This window comes from Curcuma longa, chromosome 1, assembly GCF_044706935.1.
Source record: "Curcuma longa cultivar G26 ecotype Majalengka, Jawa Barat chromosome 1, ITB_CL_G26_1.1, whole genome shotgun sequence".
Lineage (NCBI taxonomy): Eukaryota > Viridiplantae > Streptophyta > Magnoliopsida > Zingiberales > Zingiberaceae > Curcuma > Curcuma longa.
In genome coordinates, this window is record NC_133861.1 from 14,240,496 (window position 1) to 14,265,452 (window position 24,957).

At 36.4% G+C, this 24,957-nt stretch overlaps 3 protein-coding genes across 3 annotated transcripts; all 3 read left to right on the forward strand.

Annotated features, from left to right (window-relative positions):
* LOC141844072 (putative protein ABIL1) lies at positions 1 to 3,533 on the forward strand. The gene is made up of 9 exons (XM_074732068.1): positions 1 to 220; positions 735 to 817; positions 1,155 to 1,305; positions 1,376 to 1,478; positions 1,563 to 1,655; positions 1,743 to 1,827; positions 1,920 to 1,972; positions 2,070 to 2,164; positions 3,073 to 3,533. Exons 1-9 carry the CDS (start codon positions 134 to 136, stop codon positions 3,235 to 3,237), a joined length of 915 nt encoding a protein of 304 aa, XP_074588169.1. The 5' UTR covers positions 1 to 133; the 3' UTR covers positions 3,238 to 3,533.
* A 930-nt stretch (positions 3,534 to 4,463) lies between these two features.
* On the forward strand, positions 4,464 to 9,723 carry LOC141835924 (plastidial pyruvate kinase 2-like). Its single transcript, XM_074723331.1, has 12 exons — positions 4,464 to 4,972; positions 5,323 to 5,610; positions 5,894 to 6,059; positions 6,381 to 6,515; positions 6,625 to 6,735; positions 6,855 to 6,943; positions 7,728 to 7,790; positions 8,011 to 8,186; positions 8,681 to 8,783; positions 8,882 to 9,030; positions 9,129 to 9,237; positions 9,345 to 9,723. The coding sequence occupies exons 1-12, from the start codon at positions 4,727 to 4,729 to the stop codon at positions 9,450 to 9,452; spliced, it is 1,743 nt and encodes a 580-aa protein (XP_074579432.1). The 5' UTR covers positions 4,464 to 4,726; the 3' UTR covers positions 9,453 to 9,723.
* Positions 9,724 to 15,200: 5,477 nt separating this feature from the next.
* LOC141830037 (long chain acyl-CoA synthetase 4-like) lies at positions 15,201 to 24,419 on the forward strand. The gene is made up of 19 exons (XM_074717522.1): positions 15,201 to 15,498; positions 15,640 to 15,703; positions 15,778 to 15,867; positions 17,086 to 17,142; positions 17,381 to 17,429; positions 17,570 to 17,646; positions 18,203 to 18,242; positions 18,314 to 18,408; positions 19,911 to 20,078; positions 20,228 to 20,338; positions 20,410 to 20,497; positions 21,307 to 21,373; positions 21,618 to 21,693; positions 21,807 to 21,924; positions 22,268 to 22,513; positions 22,770 to 22,909; positions 23,665 to 23,847; positions 23,930 to 24,049; positions 24,210 to 24,419. Exons 1-19 carry the CDS (start codon positions 15,356 to 15,358, stop codon positions 24,243 to 24,245), a joined length of 1,968 nt encoding a protein of 655 aa, XP_074573623.1. The 5' UTR covers positions 15,201 to 15,355; the 3' UTR covers positions 24,246 to 24,419.
* The last annotated feature ends 538 nt before the right edge of the window (positions 24,420 to 24,957 follow it).

The following is a 24,957-nucleotide window of genomic DNA, read 5'->3' on the forward strand; positions in this document are numbered from 1 at the left end:
TCTTTCTTCTCGATTTATTGCGGGGAAATGGAAATAAAAATCGCATCTTCGCTACGAAACCATTGCTGTGTCTGTTTGGGCGCCGGATCGCAGCGGCAAAGGGGGAGATAGCGGTAAACAGAGTGGAGGAAGGATGCAGCAGTTTGCGCCAGAGAACACGGCCATGACCTTCGACGAAGTCTCCTTGGAGCGGAGCAAGGGCTTCGTCCAGGCGTTGCAGGTGAACTCTGCTGCTTCTCGCACTGCCAATCAATACCCGCCGTCTATGTGTTCTTCTATTGTTTTTGGGACGCTTGATCTGATATGTAGCTTTTCTGTATGATTTCTTCGCCTCTGATTTCTCTTCTTCGTGTTGTTTCATTCGATATCTTTTAGGGCTTACGATACGGTCTACCAAAAGTTATACATTCCCCTCTTTTTTTCTTGCATTAATTGCTCGTTATTTGCTTCTTTTATCCAGTTTCTATTTCCTGCTTACCGTAAGCGGGCTTATTGGTGATTCCGAGTTCTCGCTGTTTTATTGCATTAGATCTTTTTAATCTCTGAGTTACTTGATTTCGATTGGTTCCACGATAATTTGTTTACTATACAATAGAGTGGGGAATAACCACCGCAAGCCATTTTTTTGGTCATACCAACATTTTTTGCTGTTGTCGTTGTTGATAATTCTTTGGTAGTCAGAAACAGTTCTCGAGGAGTGTTTTTTTTTCTGATATGATGCTGATCATGCTTAGGAACTCAAGAGTTTGAGGCCTCAGCTTTATTCTGCTGCAGACTACTGCGAAAAAACCTACCTTCACAGTGAACAGAAACAGATGTAATTTTCTCTCCTTGCAATGTTATGAAACTGTTCTCCGTCGCCAGTTTATCTTTCAGTTTGTTACAAATATTACCTTGAATATATTTACTCGAAATGTGCTTTTTTCTCTTTGGCACTTTTGAACATCTAGAAAGTTCATACGGTCTTGTCCGGTTTTACTAATTTAATGTTTTAGATGGCAAAATATAGCTATTCTGAAGTTTTTTTGTATGAAATATATGGTGGATGTTTCTAATTTCTTCATGCCAGTTATGTCTTACAGGAAATTTGAGAATTCCCAACTTAGTTTTCACTATCAGCTATCTAGTTTGGTATGTGTTCTTTACATTTTCAGGGTATTGGATAATCTGAAAGAGTACGCCATCCGAGCCCTTGTCAATGCTATTGATCATCTTGGTGCTGTTGCTTACAAATTGACAGAGGTTTCTGAGCAACAATCATCTGACATCTCAACTGTAGAACTGAAGATTTCATGCCTATCTCAGGTTAATGTTTGACAAAATGGAGCAGCATTTGGTTTATTTTATTCACTAATGCGTTTTTAATAAGTTTCAGCAAATACTTACTTGCCAAACATTCGCCGATAAAGAAGGATTTAGGCAGCAGCAATTTTCTTCAACAACAACAAGAAGGCATAAAAAACATTACATACTTCCAAGTATGATTTAAAAAGAAATTTTGTTCTTTTTTGAAGCAGTGAAAAAATTATGCGTTAATACTTTCACACTAATTGCTAAGTTAGGTCCCATCCATAAACGGATGGAGAGCATTCCAAACTTACAAAAAGATAACAGTTCCAGTCATGATCAATCAATGCCTCTTCCTCAATCTTCTGGTATGTTGTTTTTGCATATGTTGGTCTTGTTCTTATAACAGCTTGATGCTGGATCTCAAACTTCTTTTTTCGTGGTTGGCCATTAAGGAATTCCTACTCCTAAAACTTTATCTTGGCACCTTGACTCGGATAACAACCCCGCACAAAGCAGAGAGTCCCGGACATCATTTTTGTAGTCCATCGATCTCTTCTCCAAATTATACTTTGCAGAATTTTAACTTGCTCAAATTCTATGAACAAATCCTTTTCTCTTGCTTCTGACAGGGTTGACAATTCTAGAGCTCAAAATGTGACCATGAATTCCTTCCGTCCTTTAGGTATCTTGCATTGCAATGTCTTCATATTCATGTGCTCTCTTTTGATATTTTTTCACTTAATTAAGTGTATTCAACTATCTGTTTATGTAAATCTCAGAAGAGCATTCTGCACCAATGCCCTTATCAAGTCATCTTCAGACAGCCAGGGGAAACGATACTGTACCTGTTCCTTCTCACCCAACTAGTGTGAAGGTTAGGTTCTAACAGATTAAATCAAAGATTCTAGACGATGCATAAGTCTGCACTTCTTTAACTTGAATTTTTTATTCTAGCTCAAAAGTTTGACTGTTTGAAATGTAAATAATAGTAAATGATTAATCCTCCATTCATTCAAATTAAGGCAATATTCATACTTCACTGAATAAAAAACTATATAATGTCATTTAATTTCATTATTTGTTCAATTTGCAAACATTTGTCATGCTTTTTGCTACTAATTTTTGAATTGCTTCCATAAAACATAGCTAGTCATAGAGTATATGAATAGCAAACTTTTGCAATATGTATCACCTTTTTGAATATTATGGCTGTAGCCAAAAGTAAGTGTATATATATATTGTGCAACCAAAATCATCTGTCTTGGCAGCATCTGTTATTACCAAAATGCTCTTTGATTCCTTGGGGCTGTCCCAACTCCCAACATATACAACTAAGTCATTTTCATCTCCTCGACAAATTTATTCTTCGAGAGCTTTTTCTTGACATCTTTTCTTGTCCTTTACCATATCTCTCAGAAGATTGATTACCTGCACCATCCATGTACCGAAGTCACAAAAATATGATGCTTCTAATCTCTGTGCTAATGTAAATATAGGCATGTGATGTTTTAACATGTGCGTTAATGCTTACATTCGAACTTAATATGATAGATCTACTTGTGATAGAGATCCTTAATTTCTGAGTCCCCAATATTTCCTAGCTATACACGAAGATATAATTCCTATGATCATGATAGCCAAAGCTGTGTAGTATGGTTTGTCAAAAAAAACAGGGAAAAGAAAAAGGAAAATGAGAGCTTTTCAACTTTGATTCTCATTTGTTCTGACCTGTCTTTCATTTGATGCAAACTAAATCTAATCTTATATTCAATGTGTTCTTAGTGGAAGCAAGATGAAATGGAGTCCACAAAAACTTTATCAGGATTCAAGTTGTTCGACAAGTCTGTACGACAAGATATCAGCCATGCACCTCGTAGCAGGAGCATATTTTCAGCATTCTTTCCTAGAAACAAGAACGTCAAGCCCAAAAGAGTTCCAGTTTCTTAATGGCGTCTACTAATAAGTTGCCCCATGTGCATGGTTGGCGCAGTTGTGTCCTGAAAGCCAGTGAACATCTAGTTTGTTGGGTTGCTGATGAGTGTATCTGTCTGTCAATGGGAATCTCTGTGATTGCTTCCTCATTTGTAAGTCTGCATCGTTTGAGAGGGTCTGTTTTGTTCGACAGTGTTTGTTCAGAAAAATTCTCACCTCTTTGTATGAGAACAAAACAAATGGTCTGGTATGAGAAATTTTGTTGGCTGTCTCGATTCACCTTTATTTGTGCTAATTCTTTTGCACTCATAGTCATTTATGAGAAACAAAAAACTTGCCAGGCCTCCTGGTCGTTTATCTAGAATCATGCTGAAATTAGCCTCTCATGAGAGAGAGAGTTGTTAACTTGTTCCACAGGGATTTCAAGAAAATTGGGTGAGTAGAAGAGGATTGAAGCCACCTATTAATGTTCGCTCGTCCTCGGTCATATTTTTAAGGTTCCAGATTACAGATAACGTGGCAAATAGAGGATGGCCCATCCATGTGTTAGTTTTCAGAAGATTGGCAAAAACTTTTTGAAATACTTTTGCATTTTTGATATTTTATATGTGAATTTATTTTCCCATAAAATATAGAGTTAATATCTTTATTTAAAATTTTCTCATATATGTAAATTTTCTCATCCTAAAGCAGTGAAGTTGTAAATTGAGAGCGGGCTTTGCTTGCGTAATCAAATTAATTCCAGATCAGCCTGCAATTTCGGCTATTGCAAAGGCCCTTTTGAACAAAGGGGCCGCCCACGATCCACGTGACCATAGCCCACTACGTCAGAAGGTGGAAGGCTGGAAGCCACGTCGATGGTTGGATCACCTTGTTCTGGCCCGCCGGTCAAGTATGGTCGGTTGAGAAGATCGCCAACGGCGTAGGCGACACGCTGTCTAACTCCGTTCCACTGATCCCGCGGAACAACAATTTACTTGGGCAAATGCTGTGCAGGCCCCACCTTCCTGATGGCATTCTTCCAATCACGAGGCAAGTACAAAACTCGGCGATAAACATCCCATCCCGTAAGTAAATTGTATTCGTACGTTAACAAGTAAAATCCCTTTCTCGGTCTCTCCGCCGATCCATCGGACACTCCGCCAGCCAGCGGCGTCGTTTTTGCAATGGCGTGTCAACGCGAGCGATTGCTTCCTCAACGACGCAGCGTTTTTAACGCAGTCTTCTGCGAGCGCATGGACAGCAGATGTTTTTGATGTCATACGTGGCATGGTTCGATTGGTTGCAGGTAGTCCTGCGACTGAATGCGACGAGAGAGCGCCTCGGGTTTGAAGAGTCCGAGAACAAGGGAAAAGAGGGGCAGCTTGGCACTGCGATACAACCTAAGTTTGATACTGGTTTTTAAATCCCATCTCACCTTTGGCGGCGACGCCCAGCAACGAAGAGAATCTCGCCGTCCGGTGCCACGAAAGCTCCTTTTGCAGTGATACTGGACGTAAAAGTCATGGCGCAGGTGGTGGCGACGAGATCCATCCAGAGCTCGCGCGTTTCGCTCCCGGAAGCCAGATCCGGGGTTCGTCAAGCCCGCGAGCTCAAGCCGTCGAGCATCCCCGCTCGGTTCTACCGTCAGGAGGAGGAACAGAGTGGGCGGATGAGCGGTTGTCGCCGCTCGGTCGTGGTTGCCGTGGCCAGGCCGCTGTCTCGTCCTGATTCCAGTGTCCTTCCTGTGTCCCCGGATGACGTATCAAAGGTTTTTTTTTCTTTTACATTCTAAATTGCGGGCGCAAAATTTCCCCCCGTCTTTCTTGTAGGTTTGTTCGAATGTGCTTATTTTGAGGGGTATTTATTGCTGTATTTTTCTTGATGGGTGTATTATTTGCTTATCTTGTGGTATAAACAAGGTATTTTGCTATCTTGTTCTGTGCTTCATCCACCTTTGAAATGTTAAAAATTTGCATATTAGTTTCGGTTTTCGAATTGAGTAGATTTGAGAGAGGAAAGGTTGGTGAAACGGTTTGATTCACTAAAACATTGTTTTTTCACCATTTGAATTTAGAGTTGCTATTAAAAATGTAATGAAATTGGAGATTTTGATTTCAGGAAGATGAACAGTATCAGCATCTGAAGAGCATTCAGCAAGTAGGTGATGTTTTAGGTGGTTTCTTGTCTAAACCGAATAAGATGCGCAAAACGAAGATAGTCTGCACCATTGGCCCATCGACCAACACAAGGGAGATGATATGGAAGCTGGCTGAGGCCGGCATGAATGTTGCACGGCTGAACATGTCTCACGGAGACCATGCGTCTCATCAGAAAGTCATTGATCTTGTGAAAGAGTACAACGAACAAAATAAGGACAATGTAATCGCAATTATGCTAGATACAAAGGTGGGTATCTTCTTACACCTATTACCTGCATCTATCAGTTTGTATTGTTGAGGACACTTTGGTTAGAGACTTAAGTAAAGAGGCGTTTCTTTATTTTGTGTTTATCAATTTCCTGTTCTTATGGGCAAGCGAGAATATCTTAGGAAGGATTTGCTATTTGATAGTTGAATACAGATGTGGTAGAGTGCTCTTGATATTTAACTGGAATGTTTATTTCATTATCAAATCTCTTTGGCATCATAATGTCTAATGTTGTATCTTTTTCATGCATATTCTTTCACAGGGCCCAGAGGTTAGGAGCGGTGACTTACCTCAGCCAATTGATTTGGTTGCTGGACAAGAATTCACTTTCACAATAAAAAGAGGAGTTGGCTCAGAGACCTGTGTTAGTGTGAACTATGATGATTTTGTCAATGATGTAGAAGTTGGTGACATGCTTCTTGTAGATGGTAACCAAATATGCCCTTTTTTTGTCAAATACTCTTTTGAGATATAGATGGTAATCAAATATGTTTTTTTTTGTCAGATGCTATTTTGAGATACAAATACAATGCATGAGTTTGAGCATAGGATACTGCCACTGAGTCTGCCATAATCAATAGCACACACACTCTTCAGTATAATACAATTTTAAGCTAAATACGAGAAACTAAAGCAAAAGACAGTATTTATTACGTAATGAAACTGGAAGTCAGGCATATTAATTTTCACTTTCAGTTTTTGGTATGCCTGTCATTGGGTAATCACTTAGACAACCCGGGTTTATTCAGGTGGAATGATGTCCCTAACGGTGAAGTCAAAAACTGAGGATTCTGTCAAGTGTGAAGTAGTTGATGGAGGTGAACTCAAGTCCAGGAGGCATCTAAATGTTAGAGGAAAGAGTGCAACCTTGCCATCCATCACAGGTAAGTTAGTGCAGTTATGCTTGTTTTCTATTCAGATTAAGCAAGAGATCGTTGTCTAGGCACATTAACATTGTGTTCGGAATAATAACTTTCTCTTCACCTCTTATAGAAAAGGATTGGGATGATATCAAATTTGGAGTCGAGAACAAAGTGGATTTCTATGCAGTTTCTTTTGTTAAAGATGCCAAAGTTGTCCACGAACTGAAGGATTACCTGAAAAGTAGGTGTTCAGGAGTAAAACCTACATTTTATTGAGATCTTTTAAATTACCTTAAAGCAACTCCCAGTTGGCGCATTGATTTATCTGTTGAAAGCTAACGCCTCAATTTATTTTGTTAGGTTGTAATGCAGATATACATGTTACAGTCAAAATTGAAAGTGCCGATTCAATTCCAAATTTGCACTCCATAATTTCTGCATCTGATGGGGTAAGTACCTGAAATATCATAAAAAAAAAAAGATGGCTTGTTAACTCAATACTTATCTATATTCCTGGAGATTAAGATATGATTAATGCTGGCAAGGAATTATATATTGGATATTTGTTCAGTGATTTAAAGTTCGTCATGCTTTGCTGTGATATTCTGTGCTGAGCAATCTTATGTTGTCGTGTATGGTTAAAACCTAAACTTTATATCCATCTTCAGCTGGCGCAAGCAATTCTGAGCATATTAGAATGTAAAACAGATACATGTAGCACTTGACTTTTTCTGTTAATCTAAAGTTTCATGAGAAACTAAGTTTTCTGGTTTGTCTTCCTTTATTAGAGCTGGTCGTGTATAGCTTCTACAGAGTTTATCAGTTAACATGGATCGAAACTCACATACATATATGGTATACCGTGCCACTTTAGTAGAATTAGTCAATTAGTTTCCACTATGAGTGAAGGCTTTTCATTTGAAGAATGTCAAAAATCATAGAGTAGCTTAAAGAATCAACGGAGTTCAGCATATTTTAGTAATGTTAAAAGGTTTCAAGGACAAAAGGATATCATATACAATGTCTCTCTAATTTCTTGAATGTTAGTGCATCATTCTGCAGCGTGCATTGGAATTTTCTTTTATTTTCACTACCTAATTGGTGGCAAGTCACTTTTTTGTCAGGATTGTTCCAATTGCTGCTAATTATAGATGGTGCTTTACTACTTTTTTTGTTCAAAGCATTTGACATTTTTCTTAGTAGGCAAATTTGATTTGATTGTACATTTTGTAGGCTATGGTTGCTAGGGGAGACCTTGGAGCTGAACTCCCTATTGAAGAAGTTCCTCTGTTGCAGGTACTGGTTGTCTGTTAATGGTTAAAATCCATAACAAAAAATGTCCATTTGATGTTTACTTTTTATTATTCTACAATGCTCTGCTGCATATGTTTGCACCCTACTGTGCTTTATATGATTTGATCATGCTATTGAATGAATGAAGACAAATGTTGATCTTCTTTTTCTTTTTGAATCCAAGAGATATCCATGTGTTTGTGTTGAATTCTTATTTGTGCAGGAAGAGATTATAAGAATTTGCCGGAGCATGGGAAAAGCTGTTATTGTAGCAACAAACATGCTTGAAAGCATGATTGTCCATCCAACACCAACACGTGCTGAGGTCTCAGACATTGCCATTGCAGTCCGTGAGGGTTCTGATGCAATAATGCTTTCCGGAGAAACTGCTCACGGGAAGTAAGAAATTCTCCTTCTGCATGTGTACATTTATGCCGTTCTTTCCTCTTTTTTAAATGCATTGGCTTTCTGTTGAAGGGGAATCTTGGTGCAACGGTAAAGTTGCTACCATGTGATATTGAGATCATGGATTTGAGTCGCGGAAACAGTCTCTTGTAAAATGCAAAGTAAGACTGCGTACAATTAACCCAATGTGATTCGACTCTTCATTGGGACCCGTATTAGTGGGAACTTCATGTATCGGATTGCCCTTTCTAGCTTTCTGTTGTCTTTGTTCTTCTACAACTTTATGTTGTTCCACCTGTGTGAAAATAATTTCTTTAAAAAGTAAGATCTTAGTTAGATTGTTCTCTCAAATAGACTAGGTGTATCATTTGCCAATGTGTAAATTCATATATTTTATGAAAGTTTTAGATACATAATAATCAGAATATTGCCTGTCTTTTCTATTACTTTTTTTTTCCTTGATTGAGAATAACCTTTTTGCTTATCAGATACCCGCTTAAAGCTGTCAAGGTCATGCACACTGTAGCTCTGAGGACTGAAGCAACTCTGAACGGTGGAGAAGCACCAGCTAATCTTGGTCAGGCATTCCAGGTAACAATCATATGTTCTCATCATATGGCTTATACCTATTGCTTCTATATTCTGTCCGAGTAACACCAAGTTTAATATTTTGCTGATTAAATTTGTAGAGTCACATGAGTGAAATGTTCGCCTTCCATGCAACGATGATTTCAAACACTCTTGGCACATCAATTGTTGTCTTCACCAGATCTGGTTTCATGGCAATCCTACTCAGCCATTATCGGCCCTCTGGCACTATATTTGCTTTCACTGATGAGTATGTTCCTCTTCCTCTAGTTTTAGTTCTGTGCCAACAATACCTCACTACTTCACATTGTATTAAAGTTCTTTATCCATAATGCTGTTTATGTGCAGTGAACGAGTGAGGCAAAGATTGGCTTTGTACCAAGGAGTGTGTCCCCTGCATATGAAATTTTCAGATGATGCTGACACGACATTCGCCGAGGCCTTGTCTTCGTTGCAGGTAACAACGCCCATTCTTTTTTCCCCTTTTGCTTCTTTAAGCTAAATCAACTCCTTAAAGACCTCGTGCAGTAGTCTCAATAAATTATCTTTTTGAAAACGATCCAGAAACTTGGCATGGTTAAGGAAGGCGAGCAAGTAGCTCTTGTTCAGAGCGGCCGGAAACCCATTTGGAGGTCGCAAACCACACACAACATCCAGGTCCGAAAGGTTTAGTTGTATGAGCTGAAATCTTATCAAGCTTGGTCAGCAGTTAAGAAGCTTGCATACACGAACCCCAAACTCCATTTGCTAGAGGTTATTATGTCTTAAATAGTAGTGCAAGCACCATTGAACTTCTGCTGTTTATTCCTGTTTTCCCCATTTATTTTGATTGTCTTGAATTATTGTCTGAATCTGTGCATCACTTGACAATTTCATGTTATGCGGCAAAAGGAATGCGAAATGTTTGATATAATTTTCTTTACTAGAAGATGTTTCAGAATTATGTTTCTCCTGGCTAAGATTTTTCTCACTTTTTTTCTCCTGCAAGTTCTCATCGTAGGGTGTCACGTAAGTGACATAATAGTCCTAAAATCAATAGAGTCTCCAGGACTATAAAATTATGGGATTCAAGTTGTTTAGTAATACATTTTATTACTAGAATAATCTTGATTCAGCTAGCAAATCAAATGGATGATAGCTAGTTAAATTTTGAGTAAATAATATATTTGTATAATAAAAATTGGGTCGAATCGAATTAATATTCAAGATCAGAATATATTAATCCTTTTGACCCATTAGTTAATCTCAAACAAAAATGATGTAAATTTTTCTAAACAAATTGGATACCTTTTAAGATTGTGTTTGGCTTTTCCGACTACTAACATTCTTACATCCACATACATGAACAAGCAGTAAAACGAACTGTATATAAATTGTTTCTTTGAGGGGAAAAGAAATAGAAAATAAATGATCATTCAATTAATGATAATTAATATTATGGTATTTTTGAAATATGAATAAGGGGTGAACGAACTGTGCAAGTATCAAATATTAAATGGTCCAAATATTGGATGTTGAGGTGGATGCATATTCTCCTCGGGCATGCATTAATTAGGCACCTAACTAAGTCATGGTCATTAACAACTAGCAGATACACAAAAGCCAAACACTTGAACACTTGTACCAGTCTGCTATCATACGTAAAGTCGCATGTATCTGATGAGCCATATATTGAAATTTTGGTCAAAAGATATATGTTTGTGGTTCATGGTCTGGTCTGTAGCTATATATATATATATATAGGGTAGACTTGTGGAAGTGAGTAAGGATCGAATTTTGATGAAATTGAGACAATATCTTTTCTGTGATAGTTAATTGTAACTTTTTGATTTCCCTCCTCACATAATTATAGGATCGATTGTGTGAATGGTTGAGACCGACTGTGTGAATGGTTGAGACGACCGATTCCATCCACCTTTTTTATTGAAGATAGTTGGTCTGTAATTGATTTGACCAATTTTTACTGTAAATTATTTGGCTAAATAAGGGCCACATGCGTGGCAATGGCTGATCATGTGTGGCTCATTTTACTTATATATAATTTTACATTTTTTTAATAAATTTTTTTGTCGTGGGCATAAATAAAATTAACGTCAGGAATTTATTGCAGCAGCAACTGAAGCATGCCAGGTGGGTAACATGTTAGATCACCGTGGAAATTTAAATAGTCCACAGACGCTACAAATTTCAGCGACGTGTCATGCCCGTTCACAATATGCATGTTAGAAAGGTCCAAAACTAATTAATGCACCAGAAGACGACTTGGTTTTGATCTCTCAAACTCCTCTTCGTTGATTGATCTCATGACGCATATATCATGCCAAATAAATTAATTCTGAGGATATATCGTAATATAATTAATTAATTTGCTTTGCCTTTCAACTCTAGTTAATTGCGTTCCAGCAGCTTAATTAATATATATATTTATGCTAGCCAGCTAATAATGTGAATATTTATATATATATAATTGATCTGTAGGCCACTTTGAAATTTCGTTATGCAATATGACCATCCGGTCCGCTCAATATTCTACCGCGCTGACTAATTATGTATTTTGCATTATATGCATAGATTAGTTAATTAGTTTTCTTAATCTGATTCTGACCTATTAATGGATTATATATCGGAAGGGAAGGGACAAGTATAATTTGCAGGTGGGTTTTGTATATATATATTTGCCTCAATCTTAATTCTTAAATAATAATTTATTCGATGGTCAAAGCCTACATGTGAATCAGAGAATATATATATACAATTGTATACCTATAAATTAATCGCCTTGTTAATTCCACTGCACCGAAGATTCATGTATATTTAAACCCATTCCATTCAACACTAGCTAGTCTCTCTGTGTGATATATCCGATCCGAATGGGGAACTGCTTGGGCAAGAGCAAGGAGGACAAGTATTCCAAGCCTAGTCGTCATGAAGGAGAAGAGGAGAAGAACATGAGGAAGATGGACAGCGAGGCAGCTGTGAGATCAGTGAAATTGGTGGTGACGAAGGAGGAGGCAGCTCGGTTACTGTCGTTGATCTCCAACGCCAGTGTCGCAGACGAGATCAGCGTGCTGGAGACCATGCTCCGCCGCGGAAGAGGCGGCCGGGAAAGCTGCTGGAGACCGGCGCTCGGAAGCATTCCGGAAGTTTAACTAAAAATAATATATAAAACGCATGGCATGGCATGTGTAAGTATACATTACGTACGTACGTAATTAATTAGGCTTCTCCGCCGATGATTTTATGTTATAAATTAAAATTTAGATTCAAATTAAATCTGTTCGTGACATGGAGTTATGATCAACTGAGTGATCAAACAGTTGCTTAATTATCCTGAATAAAGGATATATAAATCATATATATTTTTAATTAAGAAAGCAGTTCTCTTCTTCGATCGGCTTCTGACACAGACAAATGATATCTTGGATCTCCACGACAATATACGCAGAATGAGCATGCATGCCATCTTTGGGAATCTGATTTGCATGGTTAAAGACTTAGGAAATAGCTAGCTAGCTAGCTCGTTATGTACGTACGTAGTATACGTCGTGGAGATCAGATCTTGAAGGGTGTCGTATGCAATCTTTGAAATTTGTTAAGAGTAATTAACAAAACTGACTGAAAGCGTGAAGCGTATACAATACAACAAACAACTTACACAGCAATTAGCTAGCTAGAGTGGCATAGTGGTGGGTGGGATTAATTATATTTATATTTACTGAAAGCCCCTCAATTTTCTGCGAGAACTGCGTACGTCGCGACGTCGCGACACTTGTAATTTGCCATCGCTGGGCCAACTCACAGGCCGTAACAGGCCCATCATCCCTCGACCATAAAATAAAATAGAGCCTTGATCCAGCCCAACTCATCAACTCGTATTTACTACTAATGAAACAAAAAAAAAAAAAAAAGGTCCCACTATTTAATTCCTTTAATAAAAAAATTGAAGAAAAGTGACTTTTCTCAATTATTTTTAATATTGCTTCTTCCACTTGATCGTCGATAAAAATAAATTAAAGACAGGTATGCGTTTAAAGGCTAAGACGACTAGTGCTTCAGAAAAGAAAATAAAAGAATAATTTTCATGTGCAAACTCAAGCTCAACTCAAACCATATCCCCGCTTGACCTTAATTATCTGCCATGTGAAACATCAATTAAAGAAAGTGCTCGATAAATATTACTTTTTTGTTTATTTTTTTTAATTGAACAATGAATATTTGACTTTTAAATAATGAACATTTGATTTATATATCCTTTTTCCCAATTAAAATTAAGGTCGAAGATGTAAATTAACTGGTGGAAAGTCCTTTTCACTTTTTTTTTTGGGTGTTGAGCTACCGGGCGCATTTGACTTTTTAAATAGGCATTTAAATAATTTTCAGTTGTGTCGTACCGCATTTTTTATTTATTATTTTATTTCTTTCATTGCGAGAATAATTTGGATCAGGGACCCACATAGGATCGTATCTCTTACCTATAAACTTTTACATCTTGTTAAAACACCCTTAAGTTTTATAAAATGTTAGGATGCCCCAACGTTCAGGAAACTTGTCAAATCAACCCTCCTTTTTATCCCAACCGCTGAAAGCACTTATGCCTCCAACTTCCTCAACTTGACCATGTTTAAAGACTTGAAAACTTTGAAGGTGTTTCGTAGAAGTTGCTCCTGCCTTCAAATTGTCGACTGTCACCGTCCCTACCTTGAGATTGTCAACTGTCACCGTCCCCGCCTTGAGATTGTCAACTGTCACTGTCTAATTATTCAAAAAATTTCTTGAAGATTATCATCTAAACACCTCTTAAAATGACTAATACATATTAAAAATTATAAAATTTTAAAGTTATTAGATCATTATGGTTAGGGCGGATTAATGGATTCAAAATGATTTAATCGAAATCAAATAAATTTAAAATTTTTCGAACTGATCAAACTTTTTATTAAAAAACATATAAATCAAATTAAAAATTAAATTAATTAAAAATTAAATTAAATAAACTTTTTAACAATGATATATTTCTCTCTGATCTTTAATAGTTATGAGTACTATTTTGTTTATTTGAATTACGAGTTTAATTGAATTACAAATTTTGAAATGGAAATAGAAGAAATAAATGATTTTTTGAAAATTAAAATTTTAAAATAATGATTTTTTAAATCCAATACTTACGATCAATCTAGTCGTAAATCTAGGATTTTTTTAAATATAATAAAATTTCCAAATTTTACTATATAGTTAAAGTATCAATGGATTGTATGAGTTTCAAAGGATATTTTTTTAGGTTTAATCACAAACTTCTAAAAAAATAAAATTCGTCATAATTATAATGGTCTCACATGATCTATTTCACGTCCATCTATAAATAGGTAAATCAGAAAATTGTAATTGGTCATAATAAATTGTGATTTAAGTTCACCTCAGTAATTTGTAATCAACTCAATCATACTTTGGAGGCGTAATCACACACTAACTCAATGGTAAATGCTAAATCTAGGTTCCCACATTTTCAGCTAAGACAGTGTTCGATGACATATCGTATTTCAGAGTAATTCATACGAAAAGTTATCCAAACAATAAACGATGCTCCCTAAAAATAAATGATAAATATTGTAAGGACATGACATTTCTTAATTGGATGACAGAGATGAACAATAAATAAAATATATCATTACAGATCGAAGACAATTTTATAAATTATCTAAGATATAAGTTTCCCAGTTGGTGAATAATTCAGTACTAAGAAAAGTATAAATTTAACATTGCTATTTGTATTATTGCTATTTGTATTAGTGATTAAATTATTTAGTCACATGCTGCTGGAACACAATCAAAATCAAAATCAAAATCAATATAGGTATGTATATATCATTGATTTAAACACGACTAAACACATCCGATAAGTACAAAGTAGGACATTATGGATGGTGGTTCTCATCCAATAAATTTAGATACGGACTGATCTAATGACTCGCCTTCTAGAAGAATTTAATTTACTCGCCATATGTCTATATTTTTTATTGTATAATTATTTTTTCTGGTGATTGTGTCATGACTTATCTCCCGTCTCAGAATACTTTTTATTAATTTTCTTTTCCATATATATTAAATAAATGAATAAATAGATCTTCGCTCGGTCACGGTTTCAGCGGCAAGCCTTTGGGGTCATTTTCAGCCGTCCGATGTGCAAATCTTCCGTCAGGGCATATTATAGCCGTCCAATGTGAAGATAATCTTCCATCAATCAACAGCTTGGCGTTTCCGTGGGGGCACTGCTGCGACTCGTCCGTTTCGCAAAGCGTGGCTTGGACTGGTTCAAAGAATGAGAATGACCAACTCTGGTCAGTCGCCATTAAAGGAGAACAAAAAAAAAAAAAAGGAAAGAAATTTCAAGATTTTAGAGAGACGAATCCATTCTCTCTCTTCGAATCGCCTACAAACGCAATCCCCCTCCGATCTCCGCCATTCTTCCAGGTCGGTCCGCCTATAAATACTCTTTCCGCCTCCAAATTCCCTCATCTATCTGCGTAGAGATCGGAAAAGGCGAAAAAGTGAGGCGATACAAGGGCGGCGGCCGCGAGATGAAGCACCTAGTGGAGTTGGAGAAAGGGCGAGAGGCCGTCGACGGCCGCCCTTCTGTCGGACCAGTTTACCGCAGTGCCTTCGCTAAGGACGGGTTCCCTCCGCCCGTCCCTGGCGTAGACTCCTGCTGGGACATATTCCGGTGCGATACCCTTGATATCAGATCCCTTTACTGTTTTATTTCCCAAAGAGGATTTGTTTTTTTTTTACCTCGATTTGCAATAAAAAAAGATTTTTTTAGCGCATAAAGTGTTTTTTTTTTGGATTTTCATTCGTTAAATAGCTTGTCTGCTGAGAAATTTCCCGGGAGGAACATGCTTGGGCGTCGAACGGTCGTGGATGGGAAGGTTGGATGCTTGTTTTTTCCCAGTATTTTACCTTTTTGATCTATTTTGACACTTTCCGTCTGATTCATTTGCAGGCCGGTAAATATGTCTGGATGACTTATAAGGAGGTGTATGACACTGTGATTAAAGTCGGGGCTTCCATCAGGAATTGCGGGATCGAGCAGGTAAGAGTTTGGAGAATATTGTCAATCTGTGTTCCCGTGGAGTGAATAGTGAATGGTGGTGGGAAATGTAGGAATTAGTGGCAACTGCTGCATATCCTCTCAAATCACACTCGGGTTCCAAACATTTGTTGTTTCCGTGATACGCTGTTAGACCATTTAGGTTCTTGATGATGGCCGTCTCACACTTTCATGTCGCCGTTACTTTTCTGGCATTGTACAGTAGTTGTAAACGTGTCCTATTCAATGTCATTTCATCGTAGATTTGAAAGCAGTATCCTCTGCATTTGAGGTCGGTTTCAAAAGATGAATTAAAGGCTAGAGATACTCAATAGAGGAATCAGTTTTCCATTATTTCCTTGGATAAATAAAGAGGAAAGGTTAATGTGTAAGGATAAATTTAACCACCCATTCTCGGTAATACATCTGCACCAAATTCAGGTTGGAAATTAATTGAAACTTGCTTAGGGTAAAAAATTATGCATCCTCCAATATACATCCATTCAAGCAAACGACACAGAACAATTTCTTTCTTATACCTCCTCTCGGTTTTCCTTGCCTATGCAATATGCCCGTCTATTTTATCTTAGATGGAAAGTCATGTTAATTGAAGGAAATCAAACTGCTTAAAAAAATTACCAACCACCCTGAGCTGGGATCTTGTTTGTACACTGCCAATCATTTACTGCTCATGGAAAACACTGTTCATTTAACTTTCAACAGTACCTTTCTAAACTATTTTCAAGGTGAAGAATGTATATCTAATGTTCCCATTTTGTGTCAATTCTATTCCACTTGAGACCCTCAAACAGAGATCATGAGAGCCAACAATGGAAGTACTAACCTTCCTCTTTATCAGATTTTCATATACATTTTTTGATTACCACAAACCAATTCATAGGCTTTGACTAATTCATTTGTAGCTTCATTGAAGCTTTAAACAGAATATCAAACACATTGTTAGAAGATGTGCTTTTTCAACCTTTCTATTATGTTTTTGTGCTTTTTAATATGATGGGCACATGATGTGTGATGGTTTCTGCACAACAGTACAAAGTTTATGGGCTGTTCTAGATTTCATCTTGTTTGTACAAGACAAATTTGCATCTCTTAAGAAGTTATTAATGGATTTTGTTTCATGCTTATAATCTTTTGTGTGATGATATTGATATATCATTGAAGATGCCTTCACTTTGTAGCTTTTCATTGTTCTCTTAACAGGGTGGTCGTTGTGGTATCTATGGTGCTAACTGCACTGAGTGGATTATTAGTATGGAGGTAAATTTGCTACACAATTTAAGCAAGACTGTTGTTATGAGTTTAGTTATCTTCCAAAATGCAACTCAATGAGCCTTCATATGATCTGAGTGTTACAGAAACATTTTTTTTTGTTTGCATCTTGATCTAGAAAAAATCTAAAATTTAAAATCAATCACAATTTTTTTTTGTGTAAAAGAAAATTTTGTAAGTACCACCGTGCTTGTTTTTTTGTTGAAAATTCTTTTTAACATCGCAGGCTTGTAATGCTCATGGGATTTACTGTGTTCCTTTGTATGATACACTTGGTAAGTATGACTTAACAGATCTTGCTAAAGATTCTTAAACCATCAGTGTTTTGGATCTGATGTGTTGACAAAATCATATTTTATTAGCTGCTTTTAGAATTTGTGCGTGTAATAATGCTTGTATCTTTTATTTGTCAAAGGTGCTGGTGCTGTAGAGTTCATTTTATGCCATGCCGAGGTTCAGATTGCTTTCATAGAAGAAAAAAAAATTCCGGAGGTATTCTAATTTCATGTTAACATATGAAGTCCTTTTTCTTCTCATGATAATTAATGAAGTTCTTTTTCTTGACATGATAGCATTTATGAATTTTCTCACTTATGAATCTGAGAATCATTATCTCAAGTACAAATTGGCGTTACCATACCTTGCTTGTGCTTTCTCCAAGGACTATCCTTCATCATATTTAAACTGTATTGTTGCATTGTAACTGGTTTACATTTCATGCCAAACTATCTTAATGTTGTATGATTAATATTTGAAGGAATTGCCATATGCAACTCTTTGTGTTTCTATCTTCACTCCTCTCCTTGAAATGTGATTCTCAGTCACTCATTTAATTTTTTCAACAATTTGTAGTTATTTTTTTGTCCAGGACAATGGCCTACAGCTTGAAAACTGAATGTTGTATTAACATGAAAACTACTATGTGGTGTGCACTTGAACTTACTAACAAAAATCCTGGACATGAAAACTGAATGCTATATTAACATGAAAACTGATATGTGGTATGCACTCGAACTTTCTAACAAAAGCCTGGTGATCAATTTTGCAGGTGTTGAAAACTCTACATGTTTCATCTAAATTTTTGAAGAGTAAGTTGATTTATTTAACTACTTCCATGATCAAGCTTTGTGTTATGGTAATTGGTTATTGTTTTTTACAGCACTTGTCAGCTTTGGTAAGGTCACCTCTGATCAAAGAGAAGTGGTTGAAAAGTTTGGTTTGGCAATATTTGAGTGGGATGAATTCTTACTTTTGGTAGGTTAATTTTGGTTCATTATTCAGGTTCATTACAGATCATCAGATGATTACTTAATTCCCAAATAATCTTCTTTCTTTGTGATGGTTTATACCTTATATTTAGTGAAAGATCCATTTTCTTTATGTCATGCATCATTCATATTTCATCCGCAAATTCTAAGAACAATCTCATTCTGCGGTTGTTAAAGGAGTATGTTCCCGTTTGAGATTGCGGTCTGGAAAATCAGCGGGAGACGACAGCTGAAGGGGCGGTGTTGTAGACTTTGATGGTGAAGAGAGCGATTGATTGAGAACGAAGAAGGCATGGGAAAATCTGCAACACTCAAACATAGATTAGAATGAGTGTTGAAGGGGCTCAATGGGGTCACTCCGACGCTTAAATTAGCATAGGGGCTCAAGGAGAATGAAAGCAATGGAAAAAGAAGAAGACGAGAATGTTCTTGTGCATACCCCCCTAATGTGTGTCTTTTTAGGTTTATATGGTTGCAGAAAGAACATCTCCACGTCAGCAATAATAGGAGATCAGATCGACAACCGTTTCGTGTTTTTCCACTCGTTGAATGCCACGTGTATGTAAGAGAGCATCTAGGTGACCAAGTCTGACATTCATATGATTGTTCGTCTATTCACCTGTGAAACTATATTTAGGAATATTCGTAGTAATCATTAATGGGTTCCTACAGGGAGACGGAGATAATGGAGGAGTGGAGGAGGTTGTCTTTTGGAGTTGGGTGGCCGAGCTGGAGGAGTCGAGGAAGTTGAGTCCTCTGGAGTCGGGTGGCCTAGTTGGTGGAGGAGTTGAGGAGGCTGAGTCCTCTGAGTAGGGTGGCCGAGCTGGTGGAGGAGTAGAGTCGGGTGGCTGAGTTGGTGGAGGCTATTTTACCTCCATCAAGGCTTGACTTTTGCTTTAACTATGCTACGTATGAGTCCCTCTTTCCACCACATCAAAGTATAATGTGGTTAAATCTTGTTCATAACTACCCTGTTGACTGTCTTTGGCTCATAAATTCTACATAATCAATACAATATAACATATGTTGCCTGGTTATCTGCCTTTGAATTATAATATTCCTGTGGTTTGGCATCACTATGTTATAGTCATCTTATTAAGATCCAAAGGGATTTGAATAATAAGATATTCTTTATCTCATGCTTCTAGACATGTAATTCTGTTCTTAGACGTACACTTCTGCATTTTCTTTATTATTAGCATTTAATGTATTTAGCGAAACATTATTGGCTGTTCTTAGTCATAAAACAAGAGATTATGCACTAATGTAAATGTTTTCTAGTTTTTTCATTCAATTTGAAAAATATTCTTTATTTCTACATTATGTGATTGTGACATAGTCTCTTTTAGTTTAAGCAGAATCACTTGTTTGAGAAAAGCTAGTCTATATATGTAGGTTATATTCCCATAATCTCTATGATTCTTACTAGTATGTTCATCCTGCATAGTAGTAACTCGCTTTTCTTCTATTTATGTGTCATACATATAGGGACATGATAAACAATTTGATCTTCCTACTAAGAAGAAAGATGATGTGTGTACAATTATGTACACCAGTGGTACCACTGGTGATCCCAAGGGTGTACTTATCTCCAACAAGAGCATCGTTAGTCTTATCTCTGGTGTTGATCGATTTCTTCATTGTGTTAATGAGCAGGTGCAGAGCTTTATATTTCTCCCTTGAACTCTATGATGTATAGCTATGGTTGTTCCCTTGGTTGTGTCAATCAGTATTTTTTTGACTGTGTTTTCTTACTTGTTATGGTTATTATTAATCCAATACTCTCTTGTTTTTCAATCCTTAAGTTAACTGAAGATGATATTTATATATCATATCTTCCGCTTGCACATATCTTTGATCGGGTGATTGAAGAGATGTTCATTTACCGGGGGGCTTCAATAGGATTTTGGCGCGGGGTAAGTCTTCCAGTTCAAGATTCTATCCCTTGGATAATTAGAATTCAATTATAATAAAATTTCATATTTAGGATGTCAAATTGTTGGTCGAAGACATTGGGGAATTAAAGCCAACAATCTTTTGCGCTGTTCCCCGTGTGCTTGATCGCATCTTTACAGGTATTTTTTGTTGAGTGTGTCAATAATCTACTGTATTCTATGAATTATGAAAATATTTTGAAATTTAATTATTTTCTTAATGGTTGTTTATTTCTAGCCATTTATCTCTTCTATAGATGTTGTTCATGCGCTCTAATTATTCTATAACATTAAAACATTTGGTCTGGAATACATGCACTTGACCCTTGGAATGCACAATTTTTGTTGATAGCATTGGCATTCTGTCTATGTTAGCTATAGCCCTTGGCAGTGTTTATGCCTTACTGTGATAGTGCGTTTCACATGCAGTGCTGCAACTTGCAGTAACCTGGTGTGTGGAATGGACATTAGTCTGATTTGGTTTGAGAATATACTTTTAGTGGAATTAGTGATTATTAATTTTTAATTGTCCAGATGGTTCCTGAGTAATGCTTTATTTCCACCTAGTTTCCAACTGATTTTCAACCAATTTCCCAGTCTTGCCTCACTTCTTCCTGATTTCAGCTGCTAAAAATGAATTTAGTTTTTGTTTAACTTTGTCTATTCAAACGATTAGTTTTAACTATTTTGAACCAATCTCAGTATGTTTCAGTTGATGATGTGGGTTCACACTTGAGAGCTTGGTGGGGATTGTATTAATTTTTGTTTGTTAGAATCTACACACTATTTGTGATGACACAATGCCTACTGTTTTAAATGTTTATATGCTTTAATTGCACAATAGGACTTAAGTGGTTTGACCATCTTGTAAGTATTTTTTTTGGAGCAATGACCATATTCCGAACCTTAAAAGTGTAAATGTTTCTAATGTGTCCTTAACTTCTTAACAGGGCTGCAGACCAAGATTTCTACGGGAGGAATGCTGAAGCAAACATTATTTAACCTCTCTTATAAATAGTACGTTATGTTTTTCTCACATCCATTACTAAGCATTTTTCTATTGAGGTGTTTTTCTCTTTTAAACGGTAGAAGTTATTTTATTTTATCCATCCTTTTTCTTGTTGGAGAGCACAATTGCCCATTGAGGTGTTTGTTTTTGTGGTTTACTTTCGTAAATATCTTATTTTGTATATCCAATTTGTGATGATACTCTCTTTGCCCTGTTGGTTTTTTTACATTTACATGGAGTAACAATTTGCAGCAAACTTCATAACATGGCAAGAGGAAGTAAGCATGAAGAGGCAGCTAAAATTTGTGATAGATTGGTGTTTAACAAGGTAATTTGAAAGATAGGGATTGATGCTCAAATTGTATTTTTTTTTTCTGGATATAATGAGTAGTCCTATTCCTAATACTTCGATGGCTGTTATGGACTTTACAACTTTTTCAGGTAAAAGATGGGCTTGGTGGAAAGGTACGACTCATCTTATCTGGAGCAGCTCCTCTAGCCACCCATGTCGAAAAATTTCTAAGAGTGGTGACATGTGCTCATGTTTTACAAGGATATGGTATAAGACTGGTTACATTTGAAGTTTGAAAATTTTTCCATAAAAATCAAATGTGTGGTCGATGCACAAATTTATATCATTAAGTTCAGTGTTGAAGTGAAGCCATTACTGTTATAACAGTAGATGGTCCTCCCTTGCTGAACTTTTCTATTCTTTACTGGAAATTGTATACTAGATGAATTTTGAAATTGAAGCTGCAAGGAGTGTTGTAACTGTGCAAGTTTACCATTCTTAGAAATAGGGAGCAATTATAGAGCATTTGTGTCACTTTTTGTATTACTTGGGAAAATATTCAGTACTTATTTTTCACTGAGTTTCTGAATCATTTTCTTTTTAATTGTAGGTCTTACTGAGACGTGCGCTGGGACATTTGCGTCATTGCCTAATGACTTTTCAATGCTTGGGACAGTAGGTCCACCGGTCCCAAATGTTGATGTGCGTTTGGAGTCTGTTCCTGAGATGAATTATGATGCTCTTTCAAAAGTTCCTCAAGGAGAAATATGCATCAGAGGAGATACCTTATTTGCTGGCTACCACAAAAGAGAAGACCTCACGGAAGAGGTTATGGTAGATGGATGGTTTCACACAGGTTATTCTCAGCCTCATAATTTATAATTGATCTAGAAGCTTACTTTAAACAAGAGTTTTTTTTTTTGTCATGGAATACATTTTAGTTCAAAAAATTTATTTTGTTCTGCCTGAGTTTCTAGTACAAGACCAACAGAAATTATGCTTTCGTTGGTGAATTTTGAAGTCTCTGGAAATGCATTCTTAGGAGCACTTAACCTGTTTGATGCATTAATGTTGGTTAAGTATAATTCTTGGAGATGTCTTTTGTCTTTCAGGTGACATTGGTGAGTGGCAGCCAGATGGAAGTATGAAAATTATTGACCGAAAGAAGAACATTTTTAAACTTTCACAGGGAGAATATGTTGCAGTTGAAAATTTGGAGAACATTTATGGCCTTGTTCATGCTCTTGATTCGGTATGTCTTCTACATAAATCACTGATTAAGAACTATATCTATTGATTTTGTATGTCTTCTACTTGTACCATTGATTGAAGCTTACATTCTTTGGGATTTAAATTTGTTTATTAACCATGATTTCTTATCATTCTCACAGTTCAGTTAGTGTAGAAGTTAGGACTAGACAAACCACCAATTACTACACACTAAAGATCATAGATACTGTAAATTTGATGAATAAAACTAGTAGCTATATCTGTATTTCAATGCATAAAACTGTCATATATATGATTAAAGCTCAAAGGGGAGATGACAATCATGTAGCTGACTCCAAGTAGTGTGTACAAATACGGTTTATTGTTGATGATATGGACGTTTCTGCTACATGTCACTGCAACTCAGTAGCAAGCTTTTGATATTTGAGTCCTATACCTATCAACGTTTTTAGTATTTGATTTTTATTTTATGCTACTACATGAAAAGGACGTTTCGTGCCTATTTATGATTCATATGAAAATTAAAATAATAGAGCTTCACCCCCTTGGATATTGTCAGGCTCTCGTCTTGTAAATAAAAATCTAGTTACAGAGTCTATTATATACCGTTCAAATAATTCTCTATGCTGATTGGATCAATGTAAAATGCGCCATAGAATTATAGAACAAATTCAGCAAATGGGAAAACTATAGGAAAGTTAGCTTCAAGATGGTTAACACTGAATTTTTGGTTTGGTGATTTATTATGCTATTTCTAACCTGGATAAATTCTTTCAGATATGGATATACGGAAATAGTTTTGAGTCTACCCTTGTTGCTGTAGTCAACCCCAATATGCAAGCTCTTGAACATTGGGCTCAAACAAATGGTATTAGTGGGGATTTTGCCTCACTCTGTCAAAATCAAAAGGCAAAAGAGTACATTTTGGGCGAACTAGCAAAGATTGGAAAAGAAAAGAAGGTGATTTTTTTTTTTAAACTCGGGTAATTTGCCTGTTAATTGTCAAATGCTAGATGTGATAACTCAACTTACGTTCTGGCAGTTGAAAGGCTTTGAGTTCATCAAAGCTGTTCACCTCGATCCAGTTCTGTTTGATATCGAACGTGATCTGCTTACCCCAACATACAAGAAGAAGAGGCCACAGCTACAAAAGTATTATAAGGTACAAACCTCATTCTTCGCCCTTGAGCAAAAGTATTGCTCTTGATGATTGAAAGTTATACCTTAATATTCTGTATCTCCATGCTGACAAAAAGTGAGTATGCCACCGAGTAAATATGTTTCATTTTCAGTGCTAATGAAATTTGTCTTTTCCCTTTCAGAGTGTCATTGATGATTTATACAAAAGCCTGAAGTGAAGCAGTGAACGTTCACGATTCCACTTTATTCATTAGCTTGTGCTTCAGGAAGATTATTAAAATCTTGTTCGTTGGATAGAAATTGATAATTTTAGAATGGTGATGCAGCTGTTAGATTTATGTACTCATGAATTATAATGTATATCCACTCATAATTACCATTACTTTCTTAGCTTGTGACTGCGTATGCAATAGTGTTCTGGGGCGTTTATGCAGATTCTGTTTTTTGGGCCCCCATAATGTATATCCACTCATAATAAACATGTCTAAAGAAGTATGTTTTATTATTTAATTTGAAATTGGTATTGTTTTAAATATAATATATACTGAAACATGTTTAAAGAAGCAATTTCAACTTTTTTAGGATAATTCCTGCAATTGAGGTATGAGGAAAATTAAAATGGGATAAATTAAGAGAAAAATAATTAATTCTCTTGCTCTTCTTGAGGGACGATGGTCAACTGAATATTAGCAATTGTGGCTGCTATTTAAATGCAAATTCGATTAAATATTTACTATCCATCCTTTTTATTTACGATCCTGTTTGGAAGATAAGCAATGCAACTTAAACCTGTGATTATATTTAATTTAAGCTACTATTTTTAAACCTGTGAGTTGTCGTCATGAACAATCCGATTCTGATGTGGCGGCCGTTACTGGTTCAAAGTCAAAAGACATCTACCTTAATACATTTTTAATGGATACTCCATCG